Genomic DNA, 27,655 nt, shown 5'->3' with positions numbered 1-27,655 from the left:
CTGGGGCTGAGCCAGAGCCCCGTGAGATCACCAGCAAGCGTCCCATTGACTCCAATGGACTTTGGGTCAGGCCCGTTATTCCCCCACCCAGCCACAGTGTTCCTTATGTAAGGAGCAAAGTTCTGCCCCCATCCCTCATGTGGTACCCTTGTATCCAGGCCTCCCTCACTGCTGAGAAGGGGGCAAGACTTGCCCTTTTCGACACACTGTCCTCCCAACCCTCCCTTCCCTTCCCTTCCCTTCCCTGTGAACTCACTGAGCCCGACCGATGCTCTCTCCGCAGGTGGGTTTTATTTCCTCCATACAAAAATACTTAAACCAACAGCAGCTTCAAATCCACTTATTAAAAGGTGCATTTCCAGGTGACTCTCCCAGTGTTAAAGGCCAGCGATCGCACAGAGACAGACTCAGTTCCGCTGGGAGGGTCCTTCCTCATATCTGTTGACAGCCGGCCGCTACAGCTGCTCGCCCATCCAGCCACCGTCCCAAGCAGGCCCTGGAGCCTCCTGGGGAGAGGCCTATGGAAGGAGTCTTAGGCATTTCTGAAGGGAGGGGCACTTCGTAGCCATCAAGCTGAGTCCCAGAGACTAGCTGCCCTCTGCGTGGGATCACAGAGCTAAAAGGTCCTTCAGGCTCATCCGAACTCCACTGCCATAGTCATGTACAAGCAGTGCCCTGACCAACAGGCCTCCCTACTGAGCCAGCTCAGCTAACAGCACAGCGGCACTTGGCTTCTCCGGCTTGATCCCAATTCAGTGTCTGTACGGTGCCATAGCTCCCTGTTCTCCGGGTGACAAGTAGGAAGTCAGCACCACGCCGCTGGCCTTGCTCTCTCAGACCACGACAGTCGGCAGATCATTGAGCTCTGAAAAGAGGAGACTTGTTGAACCACAGAAACTGCCCGCGGACATGGGTGGGTGGCTTGTTTACTGGTCCCATGTCAATCAGCAGTGGGCCTTGAAAACGACTCAATGTTTTCTTTTGCGTGTCCCAGGGGATTATTTTAGTCAGTTAGTTGTACCCAGGTTTTCAAGCCCTCGCCATTTTGTTTTCATTTCAGGGCTCGAAAGACAAATGAGGCTGCAAAAAACCCTGCTAGTTTGAGGTGTCAAAAGTTTGCTGGTTTGGCTGCGACCTTACAACGCCCAGCTTCTCCCATCCCAAGCTCCTGGCAGTCTGGGGCATTCAGCTGAGCTGTGGACGTTTCTAGGGTTACCATTCGTCCGGATTTACCCGGACATGTCCTCCTTTTTGTGCTAAAAATAGCGTCCGGGGGGAATTTGTAAAGCACTCACAATGTCCGGGATTTCCCCCCTCCCCCGGCAGAGCAGAGCGAGCAGCTGGGAGGGCTGCAGGAAAGTCCCGGGCTGGACTCTGGAGCAGCTGTAGAGGAGCCGGATCCGCCCTGCATTCTGAGCCGGCAGCTCTCCCCTGCAGCCCGGCTCCGGCAGCACTGTGCAAGGCCAGGGACCGGGTTTTGTTGTGCTGGGGAGCGCAGCCACGTGTCGGGCTCGCACAGAGCCCAACACCCTGTTCTGAGCAGCAGGGTAAGGGGGCCAGGGGGCAGGAGAAGGGGCAGGGAGGTTATGGAGGGGGCAGTCAAGAAACGGGGGGGGGCTTTTTGGGGGGAGTGGAGAAAGTTTTGGGCAGTCAGGGTACAGGTAGGGGGTAGGGTCCTGGGGGGCAGTTGGGGGGGGTCTTAGGAGGGGGCAGTTAGGGGACAAGGAACAGGGAGGCTTAGGTAGGGGGTGGGGTTCTGGAGGGCAGTTAGGAGTAGGGGTCCCAGGAGGGGGCAGTCAGGGGACAAGGAGCGGGGGGGGGCTGGGAGTTCTGGGGGGAGCTGTCAGGGGGCAGGAGTGCGGAGAGGGATCGGAGCAGTCAGGGGACAGGGAGCAGAGGGGTTTAGATGGGTTGGGAGTTCTGGGGGGGGGCTGTCAGGGGGTGGGGAGTGGTTGGATGGGGCGTGGGAGTCCCAGGGGTCTGTCTGGGGGTGGGGGTGTGGATAAGGGTTGGGGCAGTCAGGGGACAAGAGGCAGGGAGGCTTAGATGGGGAGTGGAGTCCTGGGGGGCAGTTAGGGGCAGGGGTCCCAGGAGGGGGCAGTCAGGGGACAAGGAACGGGGGGAGGGTTGAGGGTTCAGGGGGGGCGGGAAGTGGGAGGGGCAGGGGCGGGGCTAGGGCGGGGCTCCTCCCGTCCTCTTTTTTGCTTGCTGAAATATGGTAACCCTAACGTTTCACCAAGCTGTAATGTTAGCACAGCCACATGGCATGCACTCGGCCTGCTCCTGCTCTCAGTTAACGTCAGGTTTTCACTTCACAGGCGTTACAGTGCAATAACATTGGTGTAAATGGGCACTGAATTAGGTGCTTTTTGGTGTATCGAGTTAGATGCAGCTCTAACTAGTAGAGTACAGTAGGTGCAGTGTGGATGAGCTAACCAAAACTTTTCCCATTTCCTGACCCCTATGCATTGAAAGTCATGGCCTTAATGTTGCATCATCACTGTTTGCTTTATACAGAATACTTAAATCCAACATGACTGTACTGCCTGAGCGCTGTTCTCATTGAACCACCAACCCAGTTACACTGTAAGTCTGGGTCACAGGCAAAATTATGGAACAGACTAACCAGGGTGCATGCTGCATACGCAAAATATTAGAGTACTCTATAGAGCTCATGGACACTGTAAGAGGCTGTGCTTTGAGAACATAAGAACGGCCATATTGGGTCAGACCAAAGGTCCACCTAGCCCAGTATCCTGTCTGCCGACAGTGGCCAATGCCAGGTGTCCCAGAGCGAATGAACAGAACAGGTAATCATCAAGTGATCCACTCCCAGCTGCTCATTCCCAGCTTCTGGCAAACAGAGGCTAGGGACACCATCCTAGCCCATCTTGGCTAATAGCCAGTGATGGACCTATCTTCCAAGAATTTATCTAGTTCTTTTTTGAACCCTGTTATAGTCTTGGCCTTCACAACATCCTCTGGCAAAGAGTTCCACGGGTTGATTGTGCATTGTTTGAGAAAATACTTCGTTTTGTTTGTTTTAAACCTGCTGTCTATTAATTTCATTTGGTGATACCTAGTTCTCGTGTTATGAGAAGGAGTAAACAACACTTCCTTATTTACTTTCTCTACACCAGTCATGATTTTATATCCCCCCCTTAGTCGTCTCTTTTCCAAGCTGAAAAGTCCCAGTCTTATTAATCTCTCCTCATACGGCAGCTGTTCCATACCCCTAATCATTTTTTTGCCTTTTTCTGTACCTTTTCCAATTCCAATATATCCTTTTTTTTTTTTTTTTTTTTTTAAGATGGGGCAATCAGATCTGCACCCAGTTTTCAAGATGTGGGCATACCCTGGATTTATATAGAGACAATATGACATTTTCTGTCTTATTATCCATCCCTTTCTTAATGATTCCCGACATTCTGTTTGTTTTTTTTGACTGCCACTGCACATTGTGTGGATGTTTTCAGAGAACTATCCACAATGACTCCAAGCTCTCTTTCTTGAGTGGTAACAGCTAATTTAGACCCCGTCATTTTATATGTATAGCTGGGATTATGTTTTCCAATGTGCATTACTTTGCATTTATCAACATTGAATTTCATCTGCCACTTTGTTGCCCAATCACCCAGTTTTGAGAGATCCTTTTGTAGCTCTTCTCAGTCTGCCTGGGACTTAACTATCTTGCGTAGTTTTACATTATCTGCAAATTTTGCCACCTCACTATTTACCCCTTTTTCCAGATCATTTATGAGTATGTTGAATAGGACTGGTCCCAGTACAGACCCCTGGGGGACACCACTATTTACCTCTCTCCATTCTGAAAACTGACCATTTATTCCTACCCTTTGTTTCCTATCTTTTAACCAGTTACCAATCCATGAGAGGACCTTCCCTCTTATCCCATGACAGCTTACTTTGCTTAAGAGCCTTTGGTGAGGGACCTTGTCAAAGGCTTTCTGAAAATCTAAGTACACTATATCCACTGGATCCCCCTTGTCCACATGCTTGTTCACCTCCTCAAAGAATTCTAGTAGATTGGTGAGGCATGATTTCCCTTTACAAAAATCATGTTGATTCTTCCCCAACAAATTATGTTCATCTATGTGTCTGACAATTTTGTTCTTTATTATAGTTTCAACCAATTTGCCTGGTACTGAAGTCAGGCTTACCAGCCTGCCGGGATCACCTCTGGAGCCCTTTTTAAAAATTGGCATCACATTAGCTATCCTCCAGTCATTTTGTACAGAAGCTGATTTAAATGATAGGTTACAGACTACAGTTAGTAATTCTGCAATTTCATATTCGAGTTCCTTCAGACCTCCTGGGTGAATACCATCTGGTTCTGGTGACTTATTGCTGTTTGAGCCGTTGCTATAGACTGTTGTAGTGCTTTGTAACCATGGGCATGCCCAGTGTTAAGGTGTAAGTGAACGAAGAGAGTAAGGGCTTGTCTAGAGAATAGTTATACCCCCGGTTTGCTGTGCAATAAATCCACAGCGTACTAGCCTGCTGTGCACTGTCCCACTCACAATGGTCCCTAGTGTGCTTTGATCTACTCTGCTTTGAAGCAGGAGGAGGGCAATGGGAGTGTTTAGCGAATGGCAGCAGAGTACATGTGGACAGTCAGCATGCGGCAGTCTAGGACAGTGTAGATTTACACCCCAGCTGGCCACGCACTAATCTTTCATCTAGACAAGCCCCAATCCCGTTTCCATGCTGGACTCGGTACAGAGTGCTGGAGCCACAACCCCCGCAAGTGCCGGACTCACCAGTTCGGAATTTGTTGTATGTACCATTCTCGAGCACTACGCCGCTGTCATCTGAACAACAGGAGAAGCCCTTCTCTCTCCACCTGGAAAGAGTTAAACCAGCGATGAAGCAATGGGCTCAAAGACTGGGTCAGGCAGCTGGTGCACTGAGCCCACTGCGGTGCTAACAGGATACAAACACGGTCACATTTTTCAAAAGTGCTGAGGTGACTTAGAAGCCTAAGTCCAAGACTGTCCCGGGCTGTTAAACGCCGGCTGTCACCTGAATGTTAGCAGGGCTGTGTGGGTCCCTCCAGCTGCCAGCTGCAGTGAGATCTATTCATTACTGCTGTCCGCTGAACCCCCAGAAGGGTGTGAGTGTTACAGGAAATGAGCAAAAGCACAGCCCCTGCCCTGCAGAGCTTACCATCGACATTCAGAGCAATGTGACAAGCTGGGCTGGACAGCAGACAAGCAAGGGGTAGGGGGCAAGGAGGAGGAAGAGCTGGAGGCCGGGATGGGGGATGGAGCCATTCACTCACCAAAGTGGTGGGGGCGCATGGTCCCCATGAAGGGACCAAGCAGTTTGGCATTGGCATGAAAAGGAAGAGCTGGGTTAAGAAACGTGAAGGGGAAAGCCAGGCTATTGGGTGAAAAGGAGGGGATACTGCTAATTAAAGGCCTGTTTTGGATTGGACAGGTCAGCTAGTTCACTCCCCTCCATGGGGACCAGGCAGAATTAAGCTATGTCTACACTACAAAGTTACGTTGCATTATGGCGACGTACAGCCACCGCTGTAATTAAGCTGCTGTTGCATGGCCACACTATGCTCCTTGTGTCGGCGGAGCCCATCCACAGTAGCAGCGCTTGCATTGACACAGAGCAGTGCACCATGGGTAGCTATCCCACTGTGCAACTAGTCACAGGGTGCTTTGGGAAGGGTTTGCAATGCCTCATGGGGGCAAGTTCAGCATCACATGATGCAAGTTTCTCAATCCCATCATTCCTTGGGCATCCTTGTAGGTTTCCAGCGGCGTTTCAACTGCTCTGGTCACCTACGAGCCAGCCACCTCTGTCAGAAAGCCTGGATCCTGCACTGCTCTTCAGTATTGAGCTGTGCGTTATGAACAGAAAGCTCTAAGAGGCGTCGGGGGGCAGGGGAGCTATTCTTCTGAGGGAGATCTTGACCTTTAACACAGAGCCAAAGTAGTGTGTGTAGCTGTAGTGTGCTGAGCCTAGCATTGTTTGTTTGCACCGTGTAGGGCGACCAGATAGCAAGTGTGAAAAATCAGGACGGGGTTGGGGGGTAATAGAAGCCTATATAAGAAAAAGACCCAAAAATCTGGACTGTCCCTATAAAATCAGGACATCTGGTCACCCTAGCACCGTGCTATGAACCTTGCAATGCACATGCACCTATTACTATTGTCAGTAATGGAGAATAATAAAGATAAATTCCGTTTCCATAAGTAGATTTTTATTCCACACCCATGCAAACATACCCCTGTGTAATGCTGAGGGAAACGTCATACATGCAGGGGAAAGTATCGTTAAAGGGGAAGGAACAGGGAATTCACAAGCACATTACACCCATGAGGCTCTCACAGCTGGGTGTGTGTGCGTGGCTGTCATTGTGTTTACTCTCCCGCACGGGTGGAGTGCCTATGGTACTGCTGCGGCCCCAGAAGATACATGGAATGGGGGACAGGGAGGGCAGGGAATTTACTAAAGTAAAGGTGTCTTGAAAACTAGGTTTTGTTTGAACACAAAAACCTTCCTCAGGAGAAACAACAAAGAATCTGGTGGCACCTTAAAGACTAACAGATTTATTTGGGCATAAGCTTTCGTGAGTAAAAACCTCACTTCTTCGGATGCATAAAAACCTCACTTCCCGTTCCTCAGGAGAAGTAAATCTCTTTTCTTTAATGAATAAACTACAGTGGGTGTACAAAAACGGTATCAATTTCCCACCCTCCGTCAGTAATTTAACCCTACACAGTTTACATCTCTGTGAAAAAGTGAATGCCAGTGGTATTGGTTTTCACTTGTCCAGAGAACGTTTTAATTCTGTTTCTTTTCATTCTTTCTTAAAATCACGCCGTCTTTTCTCATAGCCTGAGGCTAAGCTCCCAGACCCCCACCCTGAATGCTCTCCCCACCAGCCTCCCACCCATATAATACCAACCTGATGCCAGCCCCCTCCTTGTAAAGCTGCATGCCTGTGGATCCGCACCATAGCAACTATTTGCCTCCCTTGCCTTGCTATGCCTGCCGCAGCTCTTTGATTTTTACGTGTTGCTATCATAGTCCTTCGCCTCCATGCCCCAAGCAAATTCCTGAGGCTGGAGAGGAGTTGTACCTGCACAACCTCCTCTCCCCGGAGACCCAGGAGAGCCACCATCTCCCATGTACTCCAGGCAGGCGCGTCTTTGCTGTGGAGAGCCGGCTTGCTCAGCTGGGCAGCTGCTATATGAGCTCTGCACTGGCGCAAACAGGAAAAGCAATTTCAAAACGTCCCGGGACGTTAACAGGGGAGGGGTGTTCACCTGTGTACCTGGGTGCAGGGCAGCGGAGTTCAAAACGGTGCCCAGAGCGGTCACGGTGGGCATTGTGGGATCCCTCCTGGAGGCCGACGTAAGCAAGGCAGTGTTTACATTGACACTGCGTCGCGCTAAATATGTCACCCTAAGCGTAATGCCTCTCATCAAAATGGTTTTGTTAGGTCGGAGTAGCAGGCGAGTTAAAGCGGGGGGGGGGTGGTGGCATGGCAGTGTGTACACCTCATAGTTAGGTCGACGTAAACTGCCTGGTGTCGCCTTAACTTTGTAGTGTTGACAGGCCCTTTGTATCATCAGGTTTAACCCATCCCTAAGAGGTTTGCGGCCATCAACATCCCCAGAGATTTTAGCAGCAGGATATTTACCAATGCAGAGCAAATATGAGTGAGATGAGCAGGGCTGCGACTGCATCTGTGAGAAGCCACATTATTCTGTACTCCTTTGGAGTCTGGAAGAGAACAACAGAGAACGTGTCCAGTAGCAAGAGTTTAGTCTAAGTAATACTTGCAAACATCTGATTTTTTTGTATGCAATTTGGATGATTAACCTGACTGACCCTTGTATGACACCTTCCTGCTGATGTTTAGAGTTTGCTGACCTTTGAAAGGAGCAGCCACCTTGCTTGGTGTTGCCTCCTGTCTGGATGGCCTAGTGGTTATCATTGTACCCAGAGATGGGGCCTGCCATGTTCCTGGCAGCGGAGAGGAGCCTGGACTCAATTGGGATGAATATCCTTTAGTGAGGTGACTGGACACCGAGTCACAGACAGAGCCTGTAGTTCTCTGGCTGTCCAGCTCCAAGACAAAATACAACCTGCGATGTCACCATTCAGACACTGCCTAAATCCTGGCCTGCTGACTACTCAACAGTCCCCTAGGAGGCCACAGAGGAACATTTGGGGGGTTGTGGCAGGGCCCAGGACACGGCCCAGACTCCCAGCCCCATGCCTGGCTCTGTCCCCAGCCTCAGCGTGGCTCCACACCCAGCCATGGGCCTGCCTGCAGCTCCGTTCCAGGCCTCGCTCCCAGCCCCAACCCCACCCTAGGCCCCCTTACCCCTGTCCACATTCCCCCTCCCCCCGCCCTGTGAGACGTGGCCCCACTCTTAACCCCAGCTTGGGAGGGGCTGGGGGGAGGCACACACAGAGGTAAGGGGGGGGATGCGACCCTGAAATGTTTGGGGAACACTGAAATAGGCCTACCCCAAATCCCTGGATATGAATCCCAGGAGGATCCAGATGAGAACTTTGTCCATATCCCTGCAACAGGTTGAACCAAATCCCTAAATCTGAAGGCCTCTGACCATTGGGAAAGTCCCAATTTGGGTCTAAACTTTGCAGGTTTGGCCTATCTGGGATTATATCCAGTTTGTGAGCTTGAAAGAAGTCCTGTGGCTATATGTAAAACGTAGGAAGCTTCAGGGTGGGCAGGTTATGGATGGGACCAACAGCACAGGAGACCCCTTCACCCAACACGGTATTCGGAGGGGTCTGGATGAATAAGGTGAGATCCATGGATCTGTCAGACCAGCTTCTTGGAGTGGCTGGAGGAAAACACAAGCTTCTCCCACCAAAGTAAGGTGATTATAATGCTCCTTTTCCTCAGGCCTCTGCCTCCAGATCATGCACGAGCAAGAAGCTAGGGTGCTGCAAGAAGTGACACACTGCCTAGACCGCTAGCGTGGCCAGGGGGCTTCTAGACAGAAGACCTCCCTCAGCAGGCAGGAGGATGTCTCCTCAGGTGGGTGGAGCCCCAGCTCTGCAGGGGCTCTCTAAAATTGGTTTCTTTTCCCTCTTCTCAAGGCCTGAGTCTCTCAGCTCTTGCAGGCCTCGGCTCAGCTGCGTTTTTCAGCCACGCCGGGGATGTTTTGCCAGTGGGTACGTTCAATTTTATTCCTATTAATAGCCAGAATGTGGCCATTGGGTCTGAACCATCAGTGCCTCGGTGCCCCTTAGTGCCAATGTGGCTGGTCCAAAGAGATGGCAGGGAAGGGGCTAATTCCTCACCCTTTCCCTCAGGGAATACTGGTGCAGGGGGGCCTATGCACTGCCACCATAGCACCCCCCAGGGGCAGAGGTGTTCCGAGTTCAGAGGAATGGGGAGAGAACAAGGCTGGTGCAAACCTGGACTCCTGCCGAGCTCCACAGGGGCCATTTAAACAGGGGATGCCACTTAGGACATTGCCCTAGCTTGTGTCTGGTGGCAGAGGTCTCCCCTCCACCTCTTCCCCACAGCAGGGATGAACCTGTCCCACAAAGGGGGAGGGATAGCTCAGTGGTTTGAGCATTAGCCTGCTGAACCCAGGGTTGTCAGTTTAATCCTCAAGGGTGCCATTTAGGGATCTGTGGCAAAAATCTGTCAGGGACAGTAATTAGTCCTGCTGTGAAATCAGGGGACTGGACTGGACTTCATGACCTTTCAAGGTCCCTTCCAGTTCTATGAGATAGATATCTCTCCATATAATAAAAGGCACAGATGACCATCATCAGCCCCTGACCAGTCTTTTGGGTCCCTCTCTCCCAGAGAGCAGGGCTGGTTTTTCCCCTTACCATGAGGAAGAGAGGTCGGTTGATGTCCTTCAGAGAGTGTACAGCATTGGTGGTCACAGAGTGCACTCCGACGCACCAGGCCAAAGAGAAGAGCCATGGCTCACTGATCACGTAGAGGTTGGTGGTGATGTTGGCCTGAGCGTATTTCCTTTAAAATACAAAGACGTGTTTGCCTCAACCAAAAAGCAACTTTAAGGGCAAATAGCCTCCCTTTGGGCCGTCTCAGTGGAGTGCTAGGAGTCCGTTGAGGGGGATTGCCTTGGGAGTTCGAGAGCATCGGAGTGGACAGGGCCAAGGTTGCCCAACCAGCTGATTATATGAAAAGACTGGTGTCAGTTATGATTGGCCAAACTGGAACATTTGGTCCTCTGGGGACAGTCACATTTGAATAACAATGTAAAAACAGGGTTCTTTCGATCATGTTTTTGTATTAAAGTTCAGTTTATAAAGAGTTAATGATTAGCTGTTTTAATCAATAGTTAATGAATTGTTATAGAATCTAACAAGTCACTTATAAGCTCAGTTTACACCCATCTGTAACACCTTCTACTGATGGGCTTATAACCATCTATACCACCTGGTTCTCATGTTTGCGACATGCTTATAACACATTCCTAAATGGAACCTTAACAAAATATGACCATTCTTTCTAGATTATTAAAGCAAATGGTGCTTGTTCTAAATAGATATATTGTCAGTGTCAATATTTGTTGTACAATTTAACTCGCTACATTGGAACACTAAACTGTTGGTAACTCTGCTTGAAATTTTGGAACAAGCATTATTGGAAGGTGCTTCAACCTTTTCTAACTCGAAGCAATAAACTGTTGCTTTTTTGACAACTGAAGAGAGAAAGCAGAACAGCAGAGCTGAGTTTTTCACGAGACAGAACCATTCTAGAAACTACTGACTGAAATGTGAGCCTTTCCCTTTGAGATTTTACCTTTTCAAAGTATTGTAAACTTGTAGCGGTGGTAGTACAGTTCTAGAGCTGGGGTGGGCAAACTACGGCCCGCGTGCCACATCCAGCCGGCAGGACCATCCTGCCCAGCCCCCAAGCTCCAGGCCTGGGAGGCTAGCCCCCGGCCCCATCCCTGCTGTTCCCCTCCCCCGCAGTCTCAGCTCGCTTGCTCCATTGCCTGCGCAATGCTCTGGGTGGCGGGACTGTGAGCTCCTGGGGCAACACAGCTGCAGAGCCCGGCCTGACCCGACCCGATGCTCTGAGCTGCGTGGTGGCAGTGGCAACAGCAGTGTGGTAAGGGGGCAGGGAGCAGGGGGGGTTGGATAGAGAGCAGGGGAGTTCGGGGTGGTGCTCAGGAGGCGGGGGTCCCGGGTGGGGAGTCAGGAAGGAGGGGAGGTTGGATGGGGCGCCAGGGGGTAGTCAGGGGCAGGGGTTCTGGGGGCAGTCAAGGGACAAGAGAAGGGATGGTTGGATGGGGCAGGCAGGAGCGCTGCCAGATTTTTTGCTGCCCTAGGTGGCGGAAGGTCCCGCTCCCGAAATACCGAAGATCCGGCCGCCGCGGTCACTGCCCCCCAAATGTTAGCGCCCTAGGCGACCACCTAGGTCGCCTAATGGGTTGCGCCGGTCCGGGGGGCAGGGGTCCCGGGGCGGGGGTAGTCAGGAAAGAGAGGAGGGGTTGGATGGGGCAGGAGTCCCGGGGGGGGAGGGCAGATAGGAGGTGGGGGCCGGGCCACGACCCTCTCCCCTAACCAGTCCTCCATACAATTTACGAAACAGGATGCGGCCCTCAGGCCAAAAAGTTTGCCTGCCCCTGGTTCTAGAGCCGTGGTTCCCAAACTGGGGTTCGTGAACCCCTGGGGGTTCGCAAAATGTTACAGGGGGTTCTCAGGAAAAAATTCCCTAATGGCGGACAGAGCAGTCCCTAGGGACCCCAAGCAGCACTTTGCCAGCAGCCCGGAGCCCCTGGACTTCCAAGAGCTAACCAGATCAAAGCAAGCATATCTATCACACTGAGGAGATTTAAACTTCAAGACTCCTTATAAGAAATGGAAAGGAAGGTGGATATTTTTTGCTGTTTTTAAAATTAAATAGGCAGCTAGTATTGTTTTTAAAATTATTATCAAGAACAAGTTTAAGCTTTGTTGTAACATGGGTTTTTGCGTGGACTGCTCAACACCTGAATGCTTGTGTAGGAGGAACTCTGAGTTGGCTTCTTAAATAACTTCATGCTGTTTCACATCTGATACTTCTTGATGAAACATAGGAGCCTTGTCTTATAACAGGCTTATTCAAAGTGATACAAGCTACAAAAGTGAGATCTTGGAAGAGAGTTGCCATTTTCATAATGTAATACAAATACTGTAATGATAAATAGTAATAAGCATGACATAAAAACAAATTTTATATTTCCAAGATCACTACTTTTATTATTTATACTCTGGTGAAGGAGAAAATCCCTGGAAATATTCATTTTTAGGAGGGGGTTCGGGAGATTTGACATTTTAGTGAAAGGGGTTGACAGGTTGTTAAAATTTGGGAACCACTGTTCTAGAGGGTTATGTGTCCTATAAATAATCCACTAGGGGGCAGTGGTCACTTCCCAATTCATTATTTAGCCATGCCAACTATGATATTTTATATATATATATGTAAGTAGGACCCTACTTGAATCATGGGATGACCTTCAAATATTTGCAGCTGAGTTTCAGACAAGATGTGGAAAATCACAGAAAAGTATTAATGGACCTTTATTAATAGCGGTAATTTGAAAAAGCCAGAGTAGATCTATTTGTTTAAGAAAAAAATTGCTGGAATGATATCCACACGCAAGTATTATGTTGTGCCTGCTAATTTTTTGATAGCCACACATTTTGCTGCAGCTTTATTACAGTCATTAAAACAAAAGTGACCGGTACAATAAAAAATTCAGAAGTCTTAAAACAACTGCTGTAGAAATCGAGTCGTGTCACTTTAGCCTTTTACATTTTGCAGGCATTGAATGTTAGAGCAGTACTAACTGCATATTCAAAATGTATGCAAAATTCTGGATTATGCAAAGTAAGCTCATTAAAATCAAAATTGCGGTGGAAGCCAAATATTGCAGGTTCCACAATTTCCGCAATATCGTGAATGAAGTAGGGCTATATATATCAGTTTCTCCTTTTCTATAATAAGGCACCCCTTTACATGTTATTTGCATGGTGAATCTTAGTACTGTTAGAACAACTGCAGCACAGTTTCTGACGTACAGAGGAAAAGTCCAATAGATTTGGGATCTGAAAATGAAGGTAAAACTATTCGGCGCCAAAGCTGTGATTCAACAAGGCACTTTAGTATAATCAGGATGGAGCTTTGCTGTGCACATAAATAAAATCAAAGGACAGCAGGCAGTTGAATTGCTAATGCTATGTGTCAATTTACATCATATTCAGCACTCTGATTTTGGGGATGATCCACCACCTGTTGCAATCAATGGAAAAATCAGGGAGTCAGGACTCCTGGGTTCTCCTTCCATTACTACCACTGATTCACCGGGATCTCAGCAAAAAGTCACCTACTATGACATCAGCTTCAGAGGCAGTTGGACTTACATGCACCACATCATGACCAGGTACGTACAAATGCTCCTGGTCGGCACGTTTAAGAGATTTGAGGAGGCTAAGCCTCCCCAAAATAAAAGAGGCTGGCAAATGTCAGATGTGGGTCACCTCTTTTTGGAGGTGCACCGGCCTGCCACCTTTGCGCCCTGGGAGCAGGAGAGCTGAAAGCTCCCTAGAAGTGAGGAGGCCACTGGCACCCGGACCCATGGCCCTGCCCCCCCCGCTCCGCCCCGTCCCTCCCCCGTGAGACCCTGCCTGTGCTCCATCCCTCCTCCCGTGGCCCTACCCATGCCCTGCCCCAAGGCCCCGCCCTTGCTCCGCCTCTTTCCGCCCCCACTCTGGTTCTTCCCCCAAGGCCCTGCCCGCCGCTTGTGCCGCTCCACCTCCTCCCCATGTCACTCGCCCTTAAGGCAAGAAAAAAGTGGGAGGGCATAGCCCTCCATTTTTAAAAGTGGCAGGGGTGGGGCTGTAGGAGAAGAGGCGGAGCGAGGGCGGGGCCTTGGAGGGAAGCAGCAGAGTGGGGCAGGGCCTCGGGGGAAGAGGCCGGGTGGGCCAAGGCCTTGGGGAGGAGTGCAGGTTTGGCCACGGGGAGGGGAGGGGGGGAAGGGGTGGAGCGCAGGCAGGGCCTCAAAGGGGGAGGGGTGAATCAGGGGGCGGGACCACAGTCCAGGTGCTGGTGGCCCCCCACTTCTCGGAAACTTCCAGTGCTCCTGGAAGTAGCCTCGCCAATCACTATAGGAGGAGACATAACCACATGTACTAAACTGGCAATTACATGTGCAGTTTTTTTGCAATTCCACTGAAGGGTCTTGCCTCCTATATGAGGCGTATACAGCAACCTACCGGATATCTTCACTGGACATTGCAGAATAGACTAGATTGAGCTTCACAACATTGTCTCTCAATAGCTGATCAACTGGGGCCTTACTGGCCATGGTGTGCTGAAACCCGGGAGCTACAGACTGAACAAAGGACCTCATAGTGTTGTCCAGCCACAGGACCTGTGAGTAACAACAGCAGCTAGTGAATTAACAGGGATATTCCTGAACAGCCCCTTGTCTTCTACATAGTCCCATAATTCAAGGAAAGAGGGGATCATGCAATGACATGCCAGGTACATTCAAACGCAGGTCAGCTCTGATTCTGCAGTGGGTAAATTTAAAATAAAAACACACACTCAAATACTACAGCAATATGACTTAGACTGTTCTGTCAATGGGCCTGTGGAACTCCTTGCTACAGGAGGGCAGTCAGTCAGTTACTGTATCTGGATCTTTAAAAGCACGGGATAATTTTACAGACCAATCTTTGTATTTATACCTGCTAAAATAAGGGAAATTAAATGCAGTACCTCAGAGGATGATCACCACAGGTGTCAGGCAGGAACCCGAATCCCCCTGCTGCAGTAAAGCAGTGCACATCTAGCCATGAACATTACAGGGATTTTAACCTCTCCCAGGAGCCTCAGACACTGATCATTAACAGAAGCTACATTTGTCAGAATACTTGGTAGCACCCTCCATCCAAAGCTCTCTGTGCACTTCAGCCCCCACACAGCCTGCTCAGATGGGTAACTATTGAGTTTAGCCCCCATGCAGCCTGATGAGATGGACACCTATTGAAATATGTCTTTGGCTCCTTGGAAGTTTGCACTTGTTATTGCTGCACACCACAGCCGTACCTAACTGCACATGGCAAAAGCAGGGATAGAACCTGGATCCTCAGTCCCTTATCACACGAGGTCACAGAGAATCTCCATTAGCACTATAGGGCCTATGACACACAGGGAGTTCTAACCCCATACAGTAGAAGGCAGCAGTAAACAGCTAGCTAATTCATCATGTCATTCATATCCCAAAATGACAGGGAGGGGTGGCACAGGGCCGTGTGTACACAAACTTTGTAGCCATAAGTCTCAACAGGTGATGGCAACACAACTCGTAACCATGTCATTAAAGTGCTTAGCACAAAGGCCCCATCCACACTAAAGCTTCCCCCAGTGGAGCTGCACCCAGGATGAATTACAGATCGGCGTCACTCCATTGAAGCTCATAGAGCTACACCCATTGTGAGCTGCACCAGCTGGGAACTGGCCCAACTACTGAGATCGTTTTGGGAGGGGCAGAGAGGCGCAATCTAAATCCCAGGGTCGCCCTTTCTGATTGTTTTACATGAACATGCGTCATGGAAGCCTGAGACTGCCTGGGGGTTCCTAGGTGCAATGGTAATAGAAATAATCAAGAAAAGATGAGGAGCAACATTTAAGGAGACCCACTGCTACAATGGCAACGCTACTCTGCAATCATGGGGCCAGATCCTCAACTGGTGTAAATGGAGCTACACCAGTTTACACCAGCTGAGGATCTGGCCTTTGGTACAGAGCCTTTTACTGAGGGATCTCAAAGCAATTGGCAACCATTCATTCCAACTCAACACTTATCTTAAATTGTATAGCTAGCATGGGACTCGACTGCAGGACCCTACTCACACCTTCCCCCACGAGCAATCTCATTAAAATCAGTGGGATGATTTGAGATGTAACTATCCAGCATAGGGAAGGGTGTTACAATATGGCCTTGGGGAAATGCATTTTTGTAATTGTGCTGGACTGGCCCCCGAGTCAACTAGTCACCAGCGGGAGAATAAAATTTAATGAGCTAAGACTTTTGTTGGTGAAGTCAGTGGAACGATGCTGATTTATGAGGATCTGGCCCAAAACCTCGATTCTAAAAACCACAACAAAGAGGCGAGGGAGGAGTAACAGCCCCATACCAGATGAGGGTTAATCCCTGAGTCACGGATCACTTCCAGTGTTGTATTGATCCAGGTGTTCCTGTAAGGATGTTTCTCTGGAGGGCGGTAGAGATCAAATATCACAAGTTTATTCGCACTGTCTGCAAGTCTCAAGAAATTACTTAGCTTGTAAATTGACTGATTCATTGCCAGTTTTTGATCTGCACTTGACAGTGAGCCCATGCATGAAAATGGTGTGTCCTAAAAATAAATAAATACACAAGGAAATAAATAAAAGTCAGGCTGAGTTAGCTGCATACAAACAGTTCCGGTTTCTCTAAGGGGGAACTAGGCTAACGTCGGCACTCAGTGGGATAAAAGAGTTCATTTTTCTTTTTTCCTCCTCTAGTTTTCATCTCCTATAGGTCGCTGGTATAAACATATGAGTCTCCATGTTCCCTCCCTTAACCCATAATTACATTTTAACCCTGGTTCTTTGACTCTGTATATCAGTCTTGCAGCCACATTAAAAAAAGCTGGACTGGGTTTGAGAAGGGATTCATTCTGCAGTTGCACTAAGGAGTAAATCATCAGGACATAAAAAGTGGGTGGACTTTCTCCCCTCCCCTGCCCCCCTAGGGGTTGTGTCTGTGCCTTGAATGAATAGCTTAGATCTTCTTTCCTCCATCTCTGCTATGCAATTGCTAAGCCTGATAAAGAACCACAGTTACATAAACTAGTAAACAAAAATACACTTCTCTGTTACTGCCTTCTGCATAATTATTGGGACTGATCCCAAGACTCCCATTGACTTCTGTGGGTTTTGGATCAGGGCTATAGCACATACATATCCCTTCAAGTAGGCACTTTAAGAAAGACCTCTGAACAATCTTACCTTGAGGAACCACTTTCCTGCGTTCAGCTGTTCTAGGGCATCCCAGGAAAACAATGCAGCGTTCTGAGTGGAGTTACTGGGAAAGACCTCCCGGATGTTTGTTGTCCTCCGTAAGTTGCTGTCATGCATCAGGAAGGGAATCCCATCATAGCTACGATAAAAGGAGAGGGCTCTTCACAACACGGACAACATTCAAAACACAAGCAGGGTACAGCAAGGCCAAAATTATACGTAGGGCCCTACCAAATTCACAGCCATGAAAAACGCGTCACAGACCGTGAAATCTGGTCTTGCCCCATGAAATCTGATCTTTTGTGTGCTTTTACCCTATACTATACAGATTTCACAGGGGAGACCAGCATTTCTCAAATTGGGGGTCCTGATCCAAAAGGGAGTTGCAGGGGGATCGCAAGATTATTTTAGAGGCGTTACAGTATTGCCACCCTAACTTCTACACTGCCTTCAGAGCTGGGCAGCTAGAGAGTGGCAGATGTTGGCTGGGCGCCCAGCTCTGAAGGCAGCACCACTGCCAGCAGCACTGCAGAAGTAAGGATAGCAATACCACAACTGCCCCCTAAAATAACCTTGTGACTCCCCCACACAACTCCTTTTTGGATCAGGACCCCTACAATTACAACACAGTGAAATTTCAGATTTAAATAGCTGAAATCATGAAATTTATGATTTTTAAAAGGCTTTGACTGTGCAATTGACCAAAATGGACCGTGAATTTGGTAGGGCCCTAATTATACATGAAGGACATTAATAAAAGGACACCCTCTGGAAAACGACACCTAGAGTAGAATGCATTATCCCATAGGCAGTCGCGTGGGACAGGACACTAGACTACACTATGTCTACACTGCAATCAGGGGTGAGAATGTAGCATGTGTAGACATACCCAAGCTAGCTTTGATCTGGCTAGGTCAAACAACAGCAGTGAAGCCACAGCAGCATGGGCTACACAAGCCCATGTGGGACCCTGGGTAAATACTTGTGTGGCTAACCCATGCAGCTGCCCCTACTGCCGTGGCTTCAATACTATTGTTATTCAAACTAGCTAGATTAAAGCAAGCTCAGGTAGTTCTAGATGTTTCAGCCATACCTCTGATTGCAGTGTAGACATACCCTGGGAGTCAGGAAACCTAGGTTCTATTCCCAGCTCTGCCACTGGCCTGCGAGGTAACCTTGGAGAGGTCACATCTCCCTGTGCCTCAGTTTCCCCATCTGTAAAACGGAAATAACAATACTTAGATCTGACATCTCAAGAAGAAATACAGCAATGACCATGTGCCAGGTTCTGTTCTAGCTCCCACTGGGGTAGTTCAGTCAATTTCAGTGGCGCAATGCTGGATTTACAGTGGTGTAAGTGAGAGCTGAATTTTACCCTTTGCAAAGCCCTGACTCAGCTAAGCACTTGGGCTCGTGTTTCAGTGCTTTGCTGATTTTGGGGCCTATATTCATACCTTCCACAATGCTACATAAACACCGAAAAGCCGATCACCCTACCCAACAGTATAAGGGCAATGATTCCAGCTCGGAATGCCATATCAAGACCCTGGCAGTAACACAATGCTCTCGCATGCCTTTATAATTGCAAGCAACCTGGCTGTGCTCTCTGAGCCTCATCCAAATCCCACTGAGGTTTGTAAGATCAGTAGGATAGAGATCTGTCTTCTATGTGTTTTCTGTAATGTGTCAAACATACTCAGATGCACGATAAAGTAATTATTGTCTGTATCTGCTGTCTTATGCTTAGATTGTAAGCTCTTTAGGGCAGGGACCATCTCTTTGTTCTGTATTTTTGCACAGTGCCTATCACAATGGGCTTCTGGTCCATGACGAGGGCTCTTAGGCACTACATAATACAAATAATAATAAATCAATACCAAAGTCCCAGTGTGACAGTGGCGACAGGCCCGACATGCAATTGTGTCAAACGCTAGTTGATAAAGGATTGGACGTAGCCCGTCAAGCGTTGATTGCCCATATCTGTGTCATATCAAAGTGAAATCTTAGCCAGAGGAAGTTGCACACTGAGACACGGTGCTTCCCCCTTACCTAATTGTGACGTCTGTCTCAAGACCATCCCCACCGTGTTCAATTGTCTTCTGAAATGACATCTCCGTGTTTTCTGGAGCCAGCTAGGAAGATGACATAAAGGAATGCCAGTTTCGACAAGCGCCAGATGACTCCCAAGTATACTTTCAGTTTCTTGATAACCATCCCTGCTGCTTCGCCCCACTGTGATAGCCAGTAAAGGTCACTTTGTCCAACAGCTGAAAATCTGTTTTACTTGCTTCATGCCTTTAAGTCCCATCAGGACTCTAGGCGCATCCAGCATCATTTACAAATCTCCTGGAGGGCAGGGCAGGGCAAGGCCCAAACCATCAAGCTCTTCAGTCAATAGATAACAGAGTAGGAGGCTTTGTTCAATTTACATCCCTCCTTAAATCAGTACATCCAAGGCAGAGTTTGACTTCACCTCTGACCCTTCCTCTTTCTCTGTTGCTGTTGACAGTATCCCCACTCTTCCCATTATACAGGCTTGCAGCCTAGAGGTCAGCTTAGGCTATTTCATCACAAATCCAGGTTCTCACCAAATCATGGTGCTTCTTTTAAATGCCTTCCTTCCTCTCAGCTCCAACCACCAGGATGACAGTCTGCCCTCTAGTTATCTCAAGCCTTGACTACAATAACCTGCACCTCCCGGGCCTACCACTCAGCCACCCAACACATGGCCACCAAAATCATCTTTGCACCACATCTCTGCCTTCCTCCACCTACTTCACTGGCTTCTTATCTTCTTCCACACAATGTTTAAGCTTCTCATCATCACCTTAAACGGTCTTCCAGCTTCTGCCTCGTTCTTGTGCTGTGAACTATCCAGGGATAGTACTTTGCCCAAGAGTTACTCTGAACTGTTCCCCTTGTCTCCTTCGCTCACTTCCACACTACCCACAATGCCTGTGGTTTTTTTTACCCTAAATCATTGGAAAACTCTGGTGCACTGATGGTGCTTGGTAATGAAATCATGAGAACTTTTTCTGCATGTAAATCCAAACCAAAATAGAGTCCCTTGATGCCGTCAGAGGCTGACTGCATAGCTCTTGGGGTGAGGGTGGGGAATCTGAAATACAGATCATGAAAGAATGATACCAAACATCTTCCCCCAGACCTACCATTGGTGCTCCTCTGTGTCCAATGAGGGCTGGTTTGGGCCCCAGAGTTCCCACCTCTCTGATGCAGGGAGAGTACATCCCCAGAGGTATCAAGAAAAGAAGGACAAGGATAGCCAGGTATGGACCAATAATTATTGCCTGAATCACTGAAAGAATGCAGAAGAGGAAGGCTAGAGTTAATTCATTTGATAACTTAGGAGTTTGCCCCAGGGCTTAACTTATATCAGAGCTGTTTGCCTCTTGGGCCAAGTCTGGTGTCCTGAAACACTAAATCCTTCCCATCAGTCAATCCCCTTTTCTGTACCCCATGCCTCTCTCCAAACTATGCCCTGTGCCAGTCTGTCTAGTGGTCAGAGCAGATAACTGGGATCCAGCCCTGCTGGGTCATATTTTTGGTTTGTCTCCTAACTTGCTGTGGCACCTTCAGGAAGTCACAGTCTGTGCCTCAGTTTCACTATCTGTAAATATGGATGTAATGAGATTTACTTGGCTTCACAGGAAAGAGTCTGAGATGGTCAATGCTGTTTGCAGTAAAGGCGAAATATTATTCGTTGTTAGGTGGATGATATGCTAAGAGGCATTTAAAAGTTTCATTTACACTCAAAAGCAGGATGATGCAGTGAGGAGCTTTCTCTGCACAACTCTCTTTGTGCATCCTAGGGGGGCGAACGCATCCCTTTGAATTCAGCTCCTTAACAATGGTTTTCCACAGCAGGATTCATTTTTATCTAGGTAGATTGGCCTGCTATGGATCTCAGCTCCATGGTTTTCCTCAGGCTGTGTAGTTCAGAAGTCTGCCTATCCACACATCTAGATGTGGCCCATCACCATGGCACCTGAGCACCTCAGTGTGCAACTATTTGGGGATTTTCACTAAAGATAAGAAAATAGCGCCTCTGAGAAGTTATTGCCTATGGACTAAGCTTCCCGTTAGGTACACTACTTTGGAGAGCATCCCATTCCCCACCCCAGGCATGCTGTCACAGTGAGACCGCTTTGGATGTGCCCTGTGGGGATTCCCACAAAGGCACCATACTGACTGAAATCCCTACAGTGCAGTGGAAGCTACATTCAAGCCAACCATGTCTGTGTTCCACATGGTCTCCCATCAGCTGAGGTCCTTATTGCAGAGAAGTAGAGTCGGGAGAGGTGGACCAGGAGTACAGCACTTTAGATACAAATTAACATCTACTCTGAGGTATGTGGGTGTCAAACTGAATTGCACAGGTGAGAGCTGCAAAGATCAGGGGCTCCAGTGTGAATGTTCAACATCTGCATTTGCTTTGGATACTGTCGCTGAGTAATACTCACAACATCCCTGGCAAGGAGGCAAATAAGTGTAACCGTTTTGCAGGAGAGGAAGATGAGTCAGGGAGAAAGAGAGTGTGCCAGGGCCAGGATTCATACTCAGGAGTTATTGACACCTGGGCCTGCCTTTACACTCCTAGACAACACTTCTCTGAGCTGCACATCAGTCCTTGGAACATTCCAATAGAGTGGGGGGGAAGTCTCCTCACTAGCGCATCAAGCTTCCCTGCCATACTAAGGGCTACACAAGGGACTACAGTCACTTGCTCCATCTCAGGCGGGTTCTTCTGAAAGCCCCTTTGTAGCGGGGCGGCCTGGCTTCCAGGCGCCCCAGGAAGGGATGAGCCAGAAAAGCCGCCAGAGTGGGCGGAGCCACCGTGGCCTGTCCCCGCCCCCCGGAAGTCAAGGGGCGGGACAGGAAGTATAAAGGCCAGGCCCCAGCGCTCAGTAGCTGGCCGGCAGCGGGAGAGGACAGACGCTGGTGCCCGAGCTCCCGCGGACCTGAGCCTGCCGAGAGCCCGGTATCCTGAGGAGGACTGGCCGAGCCTGCCGAGAGCCCGGTACCCTGAGGAGGACTGGCCGAGCCTGCCGAGAGCCCGGTACCCTGAGGAGGACTGGCCGAGCCTGCCGAGAGCCCGGTATCCTGAGGAGCAGTCTGAGCTTCCCCCCGCCGAGGGCCCGGAGGAGCCCATGATCTGTGACCCAGCAGACGGAACTCAGGAGGAGCAGGTACCCATGGAGGAGGAGATGGGAAGTGGCCCGGGGATAGCAGACCCCGAACCCATGTCAGTGTGTTGCGGTCAGGATCCCCACTGACTGCGCGGCAGATGGACTGCTGCGGATAGGGCCCCGGGCTGGAACACAGTGGAGTGGGCGGGCCTGTGTTCCCCCCTGCCACCCCGCGCCGGGTGGCAGTCTCTCCTCCTCCTTGTCCAAGGGGCCTGGGCCCGTGACAGACTATCCGTTGGCTGCCCTGCCCTGACCTAGGGCCTGGGCTAACCCAAACTGACCCAGCCCCTGCTACAAGGCCTGGGCCTCTGACTGACTATTGGTTTGCTGCCCCGCCCTGACCCAGGGCCGGAACTGTTAATTGTCTGCTCAGCCCCTGCATAAGGGCCTGAGCTCAGAACTGTTGTCTGCTCAGCCCCTGCACAAAGGGCCTGAGCTCAGAACTGTTAATTGTCTGCTCAGCCCCTGCATAAGTGCCTGAGCTCAGAACTGTTGTCTGCTCAGCCCCTGCACAAGGGCCTGAGCTCAGGACTGTTAATTGTGTGCTCAGCCCCTGCACAAAGGGCCTGAGCTCAGGACTGTTAATTGTGTGCTCAGCCCCTGCACAAAGGGCCTGAGCTCAGGACTGTTAATTGTGTGCTCAGCCCCTGCACAAAGGGCCTGAGCTCAGGACTGTTAATTGTGTGCTCAGCCCCTGCACAAAGGGCCTGAGCTCAGGACTGTTAATTGTGTGCTCAGCCCCTGCACAAAGGGCCTGAGCTCAGAACTGTTAATTGTGTGCTCAGCCCCTGCCCAAAGGGCCTGAGCTCAGAACTGTTATTCGCTTTGTAGCGGGGCGGCCTGGCTTCCAGGCGCCCCAGGAAGGGACGAGCCCCACCCCGGAACTACTACACGTGGCGAGCCAGGCAGGAGTTCCGCCCAGGATGTGGGCGCGAACCCTCGACTCCGGGGAGAGAGGGGCCGGGGGAGAAAGATCCCCCTCCCGAGACATGGATCTGTCCCAGCTCTTGGCCCTGGTGACAGAAACCCAGGAGCGGCAGCAGGCGGCCCAGCTGCAACAGCAAAGGGAGCAGCAGGCCGCACAGCTGCAACAGCAGCAGCAGCTCATGGAGCAGCTTGGAACTCAACGGAACCAGCTCGTGCAAGACCTGGTCACCCAGCAGCAGGAGTTCCAGCGGGAATGTCTCCAGCAACTCGCAGCGACGCTGGCCCAGCCTGGAGGCGCAGCCGGGACTACGCGGCCCAGCGCCCCGATCCGGCTGACGAAAATGGTGCCCGGCGATGACCCCGAAGCCTTTCTCGTCACCTTCGAGCGGGTGGCCGTTGTCGCCGGTTGGGCCCCGGAGCTATGGGCTTCCATATTAGCCCCATACCTGACTGGGACGGCGCAGATGGTCTACCGAGGCCTGTCGGTGGAAGCCGCCCAAGACTACAGCCAAGTAAAGGCTGCCATTCTTGATGCCCTGGATGTGAGCCCCGAGACTTTCCGGCAGCGGTTTAGGAGTCTGACCTACCCCACGGGGGCCCGACCTCGGCAGGTGGCTCAGGAACTCCGGGAAACCTGCAAGCGGTGGTTACAACCCGAGCACCGAACATCGGAGGAGGTAATGGAACAGGTGCTGCTGGAGCAGTTCACCCATGTTCTTCCACCACGGGGGCGGGCCTGGGTCCTCCGGCACCGACCAGCGACCCTGACCGCCGCCGTGTCCCTAATGGAGGACTTCCTCGCGGCTGACACGCCGATAGGCCCAGGACTCAGAGGGCCCCCACCCGGGGCGGAGCGCCCTACCCCCGAGAAGAAAGGAACACCCGCTCGAGCAGATTCACGGATTTCGTCCCGGGGAGCCGAGGGTGGGACTCGGGCCCCGGTGGCACCCGGGCGACCCGCTCGGACCCCGACCCCCATAGGGCAAAAAGACCACCGAAGTCCGCCGGGACCCCCCCCTGGCGTCCGGCCCCGGACGGGGCGGGCCACCCCGGGGCCCTGTTTCTCCTGCGGGGAGTACGGCCATCTCCAGCGGGATTGCCCAGGGCTGGAGTGTACCTTTGGCCAGGTCTGTGCAGGGGAGGCTCGGGCCCGTCCTTCCCAGGCGGCTAAGATCACCGTGCCGGTGGTCCTTGAAGGATACCCGACGGTGGCCCTCCTCGACTCGGGCTGCGGACAGACGCTAGTCCGCCAACGCTTCGGTCCCCCGGCTGACGCCCGATTGGGTGAAATTCGCCTGCAGTGCATCCATGGAGACGTACGGCCCTACCTGAGTACCCGGGCCCAGCTGACGATCGAGGGGGTCACCCGATCAATGGTGGTGGGACTGGCCCCACGACTGGCATACCCCGTGATCCTGGGCCGAGACTGGCCGGAGTTTCCAGCACTCCTCCGCCGGCACGCAGGAGACGACCCGCGGGCCATGCCCGCCCTAGAAGGGGAGACCCCCGAGAGTGAAGGAGAGGAAAGGGAAACCCCCGAGCCAACCAGCTCGGCCGGAGAACCAGAGGATGCTTCCCGAGGGGCGGCGACGGATTCCTCGGCCACCATGGACTTCTGCCGGGACCAACGGGCCGACCCCACTCTTCAGCGAGTATACGAACAATTGGCCATGGCGAATGGGACTATCCTCGACCCCGGTCGAGCGGCCCAGTGGCCACACTTTGAGTTGCGGCAAGACCGCCTGTATCGGGTCGAGCGGGACCCCCACACGGGGGAGACCCGAACCCAACTCCTCGTTCCCCGGCCTCATCGACAGTCCGTCATGAAGTTGGCCCATGACGTCCCCGCGGCTGGGCACCTCGGTCACGAGAAAACCCTGGCCCGGATTTTGGGACGCTTCTTCTGGCCAGGGGTGTACCAGGAGGTGAAGAACTACTGTAATTCCTGCCCGCGCTGCCAGTTGGCTGCCCCGGCCCGGACTCCCAAGGCCCCGTTGATCCCGATGCCCCTGATTGAGACACCCTTCGAGCGCGTGGCCATGGACCTAGTGGGGCCCCTTCCCAAAAGCAGTGCAGGGTTTCAATACATCTTGGTGATGTTGGACTATGCTACCCGGTTCCCCGAGGCAATTCCCCTCCGGAACATTACAGCCCGCACCATCGCTGATGAGCTAGTGAAGATTTTTGCCCGTGTCGGCCTACCCCGCGAGATCCTCACGGATCAAGGGACAAACTTTACGTCGCGGTTGCTCCGCCAGGTGTGTGAGCTTCTGGGGGTCAAGCAACTGCGAACGTCAGTCTATCATCCCCAGACGGATGGGCTGGTCGAGAGGTTTAACCGGACCTTAAAAGACATGCTCCGTAAGTTCCCCCCGGAAGACCTTCGCCGATGGGACCAGCTACTCCCACCCTTGCTCCTAGCGGTCCGAGAGGTCCCCCAGTCGTCGACGAAATTCTCGCCGTTCGAGCTGCTCTACGGCCGTCGACCGCGAGGCCTATTGGACCTAGTGAGGGAAACTTGGGAGCAAACCCCGTCACCGGCCCAGGGACTCTTAAAGTACGTGATCCAGCTCCAGGAGCGTCTTAAGCAAGCGGGAGACCGGGCCCAAGAGAATTTGAAAGCCGCCCAGGAGACGCAAGCCCAGGCCTACAACCGGGACGCCCAAGCACGGGACTTCTTACCCGGAGACCGGGTATTACTCCTTCTCCCCTCCAGTGAGTCGAAGGTTCTGGCTCGCTGGCAAGGACCATATGAGGTGGTCCGGAAAGTGGGCCCGGTTACATATGAGATCGACCAGCCCGACCGAAAGAAGCGGATACAGCAGTACCACATCAACCTGCTCAAGCCCTGGCGGGAACGAGAAGCGCTTTTGATTAACCCCTACCCACCAGAGCCCGAGCTAGGGCCCCAGGTAGCCCATACCCGGGACCCTGAGGAACCCCAACTTGGGGAGACCCTGACGGAGGAACAACTCAAGCAAACCCGGTGCCTCCTACGAGCATTCCGTCACACCTTCACTGCCCAACCAGGAGCCACCTCCCTGGTGTACCATAGGATCCAAACGGAGCCTGGGGTGGTGATTCGCGGCGCGACCAGACCCTTGCCTTATCACCGGAGAGGCGCCGTGAATGAGGAAGTACGGGCGATGCTGGACCTGGGCGTGATTGAACCCTCGCACAGCGAGTGGCGAAGCCCCATCGTATTGGTACCGAAGCCCGACGGCTCCCAACGGTTCTGCATCGACTTTAGACGTGTGAACGCCATCTCCAAGTTCGATGCCTACCCCATGCCCCAGATAGACGAGCTGTTGGCTCGGTTAGGAGGAGCTCGTTACATCACGACCCTGGACCTCAGCAAGGGGTATTGGCAAATCCCCCTGGATCCTACTTCAAGGGAGAAAACTGCATTCGCCACCCCTACGGGCCTATACCAGTTTACTCGAATGCCCTTCGGCCTCCACGGAGCCCCGGCCACGTTTCAGCGCCTGATGGACCGCCTCCTCCTCCCCCACCAAGACTACGCGGCGGCCTATTTGGACGACGTAGTCATTTACAGCCCGCAGTGGGAAAACCATCTGGAACAGGTCGCCGCCGTCCTGAGGTCCCTGCGGGCCGCCGGGTTAACGGCCAACCCGAAGAAGTGTTGCATCGGCCGACAAGAAACTAAGTATCTGGGGTACGCTATCGGGCACGGCCAGGTGAAACCACTGGTGGACAAGGTGCAGGCCATTGCGACCTGCCCCCCGCCCACCACGAAACGGCAAGTACGCCAGTTTCTGGGGCTAGCGGGGTATTATCGACGCTTCATTCCCCACTTTGCGGCGATCGCAGCCCCCTTGACGGGACTCTTAACGAAGGAAAGCCCCCGGCAAGTGGTCTGGACCCGTGAGTGTGACGAAGCCTTTCAAGCCCTCAAGACAAGCCTGTGTCAAGAGCCAGTCTTATATAGCCCCGATTTCAAGCAGGCCTTCATCCTGCAAACCGACGCTTCGGAAGTGGGTCTCGGGGCGGTCCTCTCCCAAGAGGTTGGCGGCGAAGAGCACCCGGTCCTTTACATCAGTCGGAAGCTCTTCCCCCGAGAAAAGAACTATGCCGTGGTGGAAAAGGAAGCCCTAGCCGCGAAGTGGGCTTGTGACGCCCTGCGGTACTATCTCCTGGGAGCCCCTTTCATCTTGGTCACCGACCACTCTGCTCTCCAGTGGTTGGCCCGCATGAAGGACCATAATATGCGGCTGCAGCGGTGGTACTTAGCGCTGCAACCTTATGCCTTCACCGTTCGCCATCGGGCTGGGAGGGACCACGCAAACGCCGACTTCCTTTCCCGCCTAGGAGGTATGGAAGGGTCTGGCCCCGGTACCCGGGAGCCAGCCTTGAGGGGGGGGCCGTGTAGCGGGGCGGCCTGGCTTCCAGGCGCCCCAGGAAGGGATGAGCCAGAAAAGCCGCCAGAGTGGGCGGA

General features: G+C 51.7%; 1 protein-coding gene across 3 annotated transcripts in view; it reads right to left on the bottom strand.

Annotated features, from left to right (window-relative positions):
* Positions 1-272: 272 nt before the first annotated feature.
* The window catches only part of GDPD4 (glycerophosphodiester phosphodiesterase domain containing 4), an 84,711-nt gene continuing 57,328 nt past the window's right edge, over positions 273-27,655 (bottom strand). For all 3 annotated transcript variants that reach the window (XM_054015807.1, XM_054015808.1, XM_054015809.1), the window contains 9 exons: positions 20,236-20,381; positions 19,115-19,197; positions 17,054-17,204; positions 16,198-16,419; positions 14,269-14,426; positions 9,865-10,012; positions 7,682-7,764; positions 4,779-4,861; positions 273-865 (listed from right to left, as the gene is read on the bottom strand). In XM_054015807.1, coding sequence (XP_053871782.1) covers positions 834-865; positions 4,779-4,861; positions 7,682-7,764; positions 9,865-10,012; positions 14,269-14,426; positions 16,198-16,419; positions 17,054-17,204; positions 19,115-19,197; positions 20,236-20,381 — 1,106 coding nt within the window. In that variant the 3' untranslated portion in view covers positions 273-833. The remainder of the gene's footprint in view (positions 866-4,778; positions 4,862-7,681; positions 7,765-9,864; positions 10,013-14,268; positions 14,427-16,197; positions 16,420-17,053; positions 17,205-19,114; positions 19,198-20,235; positions 20,382-27,655) is intronic.

The sequence above is a fragment of the Malaclemys terrapin genome, chromosome 1 (assembly GCF_027887155.1).
Source record: "Malaclemys terrapin pileata isolate rMalTer1 chromosome 1, rMalTer1.hap1, whole genome shotgun sequence".
In the NCBI taxonomy this organism is placed as follows: Eukaryota; Metazoa; Chordata; order Testudines; family Emydidae; genus Malaclemys; species Malaclemys terrapin.
Note: the sequence above shows the minus strand (reverse complement) of the source record. Positions and strands in the feature narration are given on the sequence as shown.